Raw genomic sequence first — 9,418 nt, forward strand, 5'->3', positions numbered from 1 at the left:
CGTGCACAGCACAGCTTGGGACACGACCACAGGCAGTGTACACACACCAGTGCAGTTTTAATGAGGTGCCTTAACATAACGCTTTAATTATTTGGGGTTATAATTTCACTGTTAGAAAATTTTGTTAAAGAAACACGTTTGATTGTCTTACACGCTTTAGCAAAGCTGATCCACGTGATCCGCCATTGCCTGAACGCCTGCATCCGGAGGGCCCTGAGCGCCTGCAGGGAGGACGCGGAGGAGCCAGGGAAGGAGAATGCGAGCGTGAGTCCGGCACCTGCTGAGGGTGGGGCCCGGGCGGGCAGTGCTTAGAGCGGGCGGGGTGGCAAGGCAGAGGCGCTGCTTCCACGAGCTGTTACCTTGGCAGTCTTTTATTTTTCATTTATTGCTTTAGTTCTGATACACCAACTAATTATTTTGGAGAATCATAAGTAATTTTTTGGAGCAACTTCCTGTGTATTCTTTGTAGTTCACTGTGGAGTCTGAGTAGGATCTAATACAAAGGAATTATTATTGGTGACACCCTTTCCCCAGTTTTCTTTACCTTAAGCGTCTGTGTTTTAATGAGATGGGGGTGGCACACCTGGATGGGCCTGTTGATCACCGTGTTTTACAGCTAGATGGTGGTGGGGCCCTAAGGATTTGTTCACTGCTCCTGCTCTAAGATCCTACTAGAAACATCATCGGGTTGAATTTCAGGATACAAGCTTCATTGAGAATAGTTTAAAATAATTTATCGAGGAGACTATGTAGCCGATACTTATTCAGAATCTGAAGTGATCAATTATATCATTAAAAAAGGAGCATTTAAGACTTAGATGCTTGTTACTTACAGACAGGGTCTTAAGCTATAAACAAACTGCCATGCTTATGGACCTCTAAAGCAGGGTCCCCGGGCCAGACTGGCCTGTCTGTGGCTGTAAGGAGCCAGGCTGCACAGCGGGCGTTCACAGATGCTCCCCATCGCTGGCAGTACCACCTGGGCGCCCACTCCTGCTGCTCATCAGTGGCACTAGACTCTTCGGAGTGTGAGCCCTATGGTGAACTGTGCCTGCGAGGGCTCCAGATTGCTCACCCCTCATGAGACTCTTAACGCCTGATGAGCTGGAGCTGAGGCAGTGATGCTAACGCTGGGGGACAGCTGCAAATACAGAGCGTCAATAGGTGAGGGGTTTGACTGCACAAGGGCCGCAGTGAGCAACTGCTTGCAGCCCCATATCAAAACCCTATCAAGTGAGTGGCAAGTGACAGTTAAGCTGCATCTGGTAGCAGGCTTTAAGTCAAAATCCCACACGTATTTTAGTCCATGCGTGGCCTGCTCATTGTTTTATTTACCACTTCTGTCCGTGCCTCTTTCTTATTGTGCCCAGTTTTGGTAAGCCCATAAGCTTACCCTAGCCAAAATGATCACAAAGCCAAATGTCACTGAGCTGCTGTGAAAATGGGGGAGACGCCATGGTGAGAGAGCAGAAGACTCTAACACTGCCGACAAAAAGAAGTGTGCATTGAAAAGAACACACCGAGTCCCACTTAAATTATGAGTTCACAGCAACAGGTGATTCACATTCTCCAAGCCTGCTTTGTAAAGTATGTGGCAACCAGCTATCCAGTGAAGCCAGGAAACCATCAAAACTGCTTCACCACGTGGAGACCAAGCACCCTGCGTTAAAAGACAAGCCAGTGCAGTTTTTCAAAAGGAAAAAACATGCACGTGAAAGAACAGAGCAAGTACTGAAGGGCCACCACTTGATCAACTGCGTCTGCACCGAGAGTGTCATTCCTCCTGGCTAACTGCACTGCTAAACCGAAGGTGCCGTTTACTGTTGGGGACGAGTTGGTCTTGCCTGCTGCTGAGGACGTTTGTTGTGAACTTTTAGGAGACGCTGTAGTTCAAAAGGTGGCACGTGGTCCTCTTTTGGCTAGCACTGTAACTAGATGAATTGATGAAACAGAGGATAGTGAGGCACAGCTGTTAGACAGGATTGAATCACCGTGGATGCAGTCTGGCTTGATGAGCCTGCTGATGTTAGTGAGGCAGCAGTGCCTGTTGGTAACGTTTTCAGGAGGATGTGCACGAGGCTGTGTGCACTTTTGTTGCCAGCCAGCACCACAGCTGCAGAACTGTTCAAGTCTGCGTGACTGCGTGCCAGGGAGACTGAACTGGGCATTTTGTGTCGGCATATACCGTGTTGCCGTGTACACGGATGGAGCAGCTGCCAAGACTGGGCGGCTTCTGGTTTCACTGCTCGGGTCAGAGAGGTCGCTTCTGAGTGTGTCTGTGCACGGTGTCATTTGTGGGGAAATGCTGGCCAGCTGAGAAGTGGCACCTGAGCTTCACGTTGCAGGGCGTGATTAAAGTTACCAGCCACATTTAAGTCCATGCCTTGAATGCACAGCTGTCTGCACAACTTTGTGAGGAAATGGATGCTGAGCGCACATGTCTTCTCTTACACACAGAAGTGAGATGGCTTTCGAAAGGTAGATTGCTGGCTAGGGTTTTTGAGTTACAAGAGCTGCTCCAGAGATTTCTTTTAGAAAAATAGTCATGGCTGGCAGCACATTTTAGTGACACAGAATGGGTTGCAAAACTTGCTTCCTTGTGTGACGTAGTCAGCCTGCTCCATGAACTCAATCGGTTGCTTCAGGTAGGATGACAGCTTGCTCCAGTCGGAAGGTAAAGTGGCTGTATTCAAAGGCAAATGAACTGTGAGGGCTGAGTGAGCACTGGGATTCTTGACATGTTTCAGACATAAGCAGAGGTTCTGAAAGAGACTGAGGAGGGCCATCCTTCTTGGTTCATGCACTGTTGAAGCCTCACTTGGAAAGTTTTGAGCATTACTTTGCTAGCGTGTGAGAGGAGTGCAATTGTACAGTAGATTGAAAATGTCCAGTCTACTCCATAATCCCATTTTGGTTGCTGTCACTGTGGAAAACCCTGCTTCATAAAGATAGGATGTTGGAAATGGAAGTGGGCCTTAGGAAGCATCACTTCGAACAAAACTACTGGAGGTGATGGAATTCCAGTTGAGCTATTTCAGTTCATAAAAGATGATGCTGTGAAAGTGCTGCACTCAGAATGCCAGGAAATTTGAAAAACTCAGCAGTGGCCACAGGGCTGGATAAGGTCAGTTTTCGTTCCAATCCCAAAGAAAGGCAATGCCAAAGGATGTTCAAAGTACCGTACAGTTGTAGTCATCTCACACGCTAGCGAAGTAATGCTCAAAATTCTCCAGGCGAGGCTTCACCAGTACATGAACTTCCAGATGTTCAAGGTGGATTTAGAAAAGTCAGAGGAACCAGAGATCAAATTACCAACATTGTTGGGTCATAGAAAAAGCAAGAGAGTTCAAGAAAAACAGCTACTTCTGCTTTATTGACTACACCAAAGCTTTTGACTCTGTGGATCACAGCAAACTGTGGAAAATTTTTAAAGAGATGGGAATACCAGACCACCTGACCTGCCTCCTGAGAAATCTGTATCCAGGTCAAGAAGCAGAGTTAGAACCGAACACGAAACAACAGACTGCTTCCAAATTGGGAAAAGGAGTACATCAAGGCTGTATATTGTCACCCTGCTTATTTAACTAATATACAGAGTATATCATGTGAAATGCTGGGCTGGATGAAGCACAAGCTGGAATCAAGGTTGCTGAGAGAAATATCAATAACCTCAAATACACAGATGACAGCACCCTATGGCAGAAAGCGAAGGAGAACTAAAGAGCCTCTTGATGAAAGTGAAAGAGGAGAGTGAAAAGCTGGCTTAAAACTCAACATTCAGAAAACTAAGATCATGGCGTCCAGTCCCATCACTTCATGGCAAATAGATGGTGAAACAATGGAAACAGTGGCAGACTTTATTTTCTTGGGCTACAAAATCACTGCAGATGGTGACTGCAGTCATGAAATTAAAAGGTGCTTGCTCTTGGAAGCAAAGCTATGACCAACCTAGTTCAGTTCAGTTCAGTCCAGTCGCTCAGTCGTGTCCGATTCTTTGCGAGCCCATGAATTGGCAGCACGCCAGGCCTCCCCTGTCCATCACCAACTCCTGGAGTTCACTCAAACTCATGTCCATCGAGTTGGTGATGCCACCCAGCCATCTCATCCTCTGTTGTCCCCTTTTCCTCCTGCCCCCAATCCCTCCCAGCATCAGAGTCTTTTCCAATGAGTCAGACCAACCTAGACATCATATTAAAAAGCAGAAACATTACTTTGCCAGCAAAGGTCCATCTAAGTTAAAGCTGTCTATGGTTTTTCCAGTCGTCATGTATGGATGTGAGAGTTGGACCATAAAGAAAGCTGAGATACCATAAAGTGCTGAAAAACTAATGCTTTTGAACTGTGGTGTTGGAGAAAACTTTTGAGAGTCCCTTGGAGAGTAAGGAGATCCAGCTAGTCCCTCCTAAAGGAAATCAGTCCTGAATATTCATTGGAAGGACTGATGCTGAAGATGAAACTCCAATCCTTTGACCACTAATGTGAAGAACTGACTCATTGGAAAAGACCCTGATGCTGGGAAAGATTGAAGGCAGGAGGAGAAGGGGACAACAGAGGATGAGATGGTTGGATGGTTGGACTCGATGGCTATGAGTTTGAGCAAGCTTCGGGAGTTGGTGATGGACAGGGAGGCCTGGCATGCTGCAGTCCATGGGGTTGCAAAGAGTTGGACCCCACTGAGCGACGGAACTGAACTGAACTGATTATAACTGGTAGTAGAAAAGAAATACAGATTGGTATCTGGATGTTGTCATTCTAAGAACATACAATGGCTAAAAGCAAAAGTTTCTGAGTTTATTCTTTGACTTTTTCCCATTGCTATCTACTAAAAATCTCTGCTTTAATGAAATCTTTGGAACTTAGCATATTTTTGTAAAGGAAAAGTGGTGCCTTTCTTGGGGACTTTAATGATAAGATTGCTATGTCTAATGTTAGAATGTAAAAACTAAAATCCACGTTGAAATTTTGTTATTTTTGTCATTCACATAGTATTTTCTAACCCTTTAATAGTTTTACTGTTTTTAAATTTAGCCATAAGTCGTTCCAAGTTTTAAGAGCCTATTGAAAAACCTACCTTTGCATAGCAACTGTTCTTGTGTTTTCTGTACACCCTCTTTTGTTGTTCAGTCACTCAGTCATGTCTGACTCTTTGTGACACCACGGACTGCAGCACGCCAGGCTTCCCTGTTCTTCACCATCTCCCAGAGCTTACTCAGACTCATTTGAGTCAGTGATGCCATCCAACCATCTCATCGTCTTCCACCCCCTTCTCTTCCTGCTTTCGATCTCTCCCAGCATCAGGAGGATCTTTTCCAGTGAGTCAGTTCTTCATATCAGGTGGCCAAAGTATTGGAGCTTCAGCTTCAGCATCAGTCCTTCCAGTGAATATTCAGGACTGGTTTCCTTTAGGATTGACTGACTTGATCTCCTTGCAGTCCAAGGGACTCTCAAGAGTCTTCTCCAACACCACAGTTTGAAAGTGTCAGTTCTTCGGTGCTCAGCCTTCTTTGTAGTCCAACTCTCGCATCCGTATATGACTAGTGGGAAAACCGTGGCTTTAACTAGATGGACCTTTTTTGGCAAAGTAATGTCTCTGCTTTTTAATATCCTGACAAGGTTTGTCATAGCCTTTCTTCCAAGGAGCAAGCATCTTTTAATTTCACGGCTGACAAAGCATGGTCCACTGAAGAAGGGAGTAGCAATATTCTTGCCTTGAGAACCCTGTGAATGGTAGTGAAAAGGCACCCTCTTTAGTTCAGTTCATTTGCTCCCTGTGTCTTTTCCCATTCCATTTGAGTAGTACAGAAATCCCAGCACTTGAATCGAATCATCCTTTGCCCTTGGAGGTGGTGATGGGGTGTGGGCTTCCACCCCACAAACACGGAGGAGTCCCCAGAAGCCCTCAGGACACAGTGGTGCTGTTGTCCCCTGCCAGCCGGGCTTGGAAGGCGCGTGTAGGCCTGCGACTTGAAACCAAGCTGGAGCAGCCCTGGGTTGGGGACGGTGGACCCCTCAGACACCACAGCGCACCCTTGGGGGTTCTGCCTGCCTGTCCTTTGCATTGCTGCCTTAGGGCTGGAATTCTGAGACGTGCTGTTAAAGACAGTGCTGTTCCCTTAACGGTCGCGGTGCTTCGTTCTTTCACAGTCAGTGATTTTTGTCTTAGGCTCTGGACCAGACGCTGTCAGTGAGCGATGCCGCGTCTATGGCGGGGCTGCTGGAGATCGTGGTGATTCTCTGGAGGAGCATTCACAGGAGCCTGGAGAATAACAAGGAGGCCCGAGTGTACACTGTCGACAAGTTTGCCTCGGTGCTGCCGCAGTACATGCGAGTGTTCACGGTAAGACGGCCGCCAGGAGCAGTGGGGCAGCCCCCCTGCGCAGGGCTGAGCCAGCTGCCGCCGGGACCCGCGGCGCTCGCCCTGCATGGTGGGGCCGGGCAGCCTCCAGCCTCCGCCCCAGCGCGTGTCCAGGCGGCTCTGGTCTTCCGTTGCTAATGGCCTGCGACCCGGTTTTAGAATCTAGTTTGATGTGCTGGAAGTTGAGAGAGAGGAGGCTGAACATCCAGGACGCACCACGCCCGGGCGTGGGGCCTCGGGCGGCACCGGTGCGCGCCTGTCTCTGAGGCCTTCGAGTCGTGTCTGTGTTACTGGGGCAGACACACCGTGTGTGTATCTTCTGCTTAAGTGAAGGAGACCTCCTCTCTGAACAAAGGCCGTACTTCAGAACTAATGGAGATAAAACTGCTATGTAAAAGTCAGGTTTGTTTCCAATTACAAAGAAAGCGTGGCTTAAATATAGAACGGTCACAGGTCTTAGGAATCAGTCTTCTCTTGGGAAGGTTTACTTCTGGTTCTTCTACAACTGCTTGTGTGACCTTAGACCTTTTAGCTTTTGGAGCTGTATTTCTGTAACTGTTAGGTCTCCACGCTCCATTCTGCCACTGAAATGCCAACGTGACCTGTTTGTGAAGGTGAAGGGTGAAGGCTGCCTCATCACTGGGACGTTTACAGGCTCAGACAGTCACACTAGGCTGAGAAGTAGATAAAACGCGGAGGAGGTCGGGTCCTGGATGAGAGGACAGAAGAACAGTGTGCCCTGGGAGTGTCTGTGGAAAGGCAGGCGGTTCATTAAGTGTTTTAATCCGGAGCGATCCTGACCAGAGAGCCTTTCTGCCTTCAGTCCATCCGAGAACCCTGTGGTCTTCCTGTCAGTGGGTAAACGGTCTGTGAGCCACGCTTAGAGCAGAATCGGGAGTAGCGATCAACTGTCTGTTGTGACATTAAGAAAACGTTTTGTGTATTGGGAGTTGGGGGTGAGGGTGGGTTCACTCTGCCTGAATGCAGATTATTTACAGAACTGTGAGTTTGCTCCTGTTTATATTTCAGGAAAATTGTTGTTTCTCTTCATTTTAGGACCCATCTTCTCTGGTTGTGTCACCATCTGAGGGTATTTCTTATTAGTGATCTGGGTGACATCTGGCCTGTCGGCCATATTACGGCGACAGGGACGGTTGTGGTGAGGTGGCTGCCGTGTGCGAAGTGCCGCCGGGGGCCCGTGTGCTGTCCTCACAGGTCCCTGCCAGCCCCACCCGGAGAGCAGCCCTTCTCCCTGCTGGTCCGTGCTGGCTGGGTTGTGGGCTCTGCTGGGACCTGGGCTTGGCCAGGTAGCTCCGTTGCACTGCTCTGTCTTCCGAAGGTGTTCTGATTACTTTAAGAACTTTTCTGATTAGCTTCATTTTCTTGAGTTTTATACTGAGGACACACCAGGTACAGAGGATTGTTGTTTTTTTTCTTTCACAAGTCAGTGCCTTCACAGCAAGGACTTTCGTCTGTTCTGGCCACTGCTGTGTCCCCAGGGTCTCCTGGTACACAGTGGGTGTTTAATAAGTATTTGCACAAACGACACATCACAGAAAGTAGGGAAGCGTCCTGCGAAAGCCTGAGAAGACCCAGCACACCTGGCGCCTCGCAGGGGTCGGGTCCTGTGGTGTGCTGATCCTCCCAGCGGCCCTGAGGTGGGTCCTGAGGGCGGGGCCCGTGGGCCACAGCGCTCACGCTCCATCTCTGTCTTTTCCTGCCCCCAGGACGAGCGCTGCAGGGCCCCTCTGTGCGTGCTGGCGTCCCTGATGCCTGCCCCGGCCGTGCCCACCTTCAGGTGCCTGCTCCCCGCCCTCTGGTCTCCCCAGCGATGCCCGCGCGGCCTGCAGGCGGGAGGGCAGGGCAGCGGCTTCCAGGGCCCGGGGCGCTGAGCGCCGGGACTCGTCCACATGCAGGTGGGGACGCGCGGTCTGAGTTGAGCCGCCGCGGAGCTGCAGCCACACGTGGCTCTGAGCGCCTGGGACGCGGGTTGAGCGGGGATGAGCTGCGAGCGCAGACTCCAGGTCTGGTGTGGGAAGAGGGCTGTGACGTGCTGCATCGTGGATTTCTACGGTGACTGCGTCTTAGTGTTGCGGGTGGGCTGGGCTGATGTATTACTGAAGTCAGTCTTCCTTTCTAGATAGGGTTACTAGAACCTTTAAAATGATACACTGGCCTGTTTTTGTGGCTCATGTTATATTTTATTGGGCAGTGTTGCTTTAGAGTGTTGATTATTAACTCAGTAAAGTTACTTATTTTTATTCATATGTATTTAAAAATAAATGTTTTGATGCTAAACAAATTATTTCCCCAAAATGAAGCATCTTTACAGTCTGACAGAGGCAGCACAGAAGCAAAGAACTAGGGTCTGTATGTGCCTGCGGGTGCCTGGCACCTCACGTCCAGGCTGCGCGGGCTTGGGTCCCCGACTCTGCCTGCAGAGTCACCATTTGTCCTGGAACTTACCCCGCCAGTGACTGTGGAAAACGGTGCATTTTTCCTGCAGTGGAGGGTGTCTGCATGCTCCCATGATAGGAAGGGTTTGTGTCCCTCAGCTTTTAGCTTCTCCATTTTCCCCACCTTTTAGGAAAATGAGTAGTTGTTATCGAGATACAGACGTGATTGTGTATGTGTGGCCCTTTCAGCTGTGGTGTGATTTCCACACTGAGGAACCAGGAGGAGGGGACCGCCGACAGGACCTACTGCATCCTGCTCGACTGCCTCTGCTCCTGGGGCCACGTGGGGCACGTCCTGGAGCTCGTCTGCGACTGGCTGCCCGAGGAGCCGCCTCAGAGCAAGGTAGGGGTCTTCCTGCTGCGCTCCGCCGGGGGTGGCGTGCCAGGGCTCACGGCTCTCCTCCTGCCGGTCTCTCCCTGCTCCTCAGGGTAACTCAGCCTCCAAGCGGAAAGTACGGGTCCAGGACCCATGTCCAGTCAAACCTGGGCTGGCGCTGGTCTACGTGGAGTATTTGCTGACCCACCCCAAGAACCGCGAGTGCCTCCTCTCTGCACCCCAGAAGAAGCTGAACTGTCTTTTGAAAGCGCTTGAAACATCCAAGGTAGT

General features: G+C 49.6%; 1 protein-coding gene across 2 annotated transcripts in view; it reads left to right on the forward strand.

Annotated features, from left to right (window-relative positions):
- Nucleotides 1-9,418, forward strand: part of NCAPG2 (non-SMC condensin II complex, subunit G2) — a 70,198-nt gene that overhangs the window by 38,958 nt on the left and 21,822 nt on the right. For both annotated transcript variants that reach the window (XM_010829252.1, XM_010829251.1), the window contains 5 exons: nucleotides 161-264; nucleotides 6,164-6,337; nucleotides 8,083-8,153; nucleotides 9,001-9,154; nucleotides 9,240-9,413. In XM_010829252.1, coding sequence (XP_010827554.1) covers nucleotides 161-264; nucleotides 6,164-6,337; nucleotides 8,083-8,153; nucleotides 9,001-9,154; nucleotides 9,240-9,413 — 677 coding nt within the window. The remainder of the gene's footprint in view (nucleotides 1-160; nucleotides 265-6,163; nucleotides 6,338-8,082; nucleotides 8,154-9,000; nucleotides 9,155-9,239; nucleotides 9,414-9,418) is intronic.

This window comes from Bison bison, unplaced genomic scaffold, assembly GCF_000754665.1.
Source record: "Bison bison bison isolate TAMUID 2011002044 unplaced genomic scaffold, Bison_UMD1.0 scf7180017864503, whole genome shotgun sequence".
Classification (NCBI taxonomy): domain Eukaryota; kingdom Metazoa; phylum Chordata; class Mammalia; order Artiodactyla; family Bovidae; genus Bison; species Bison bison.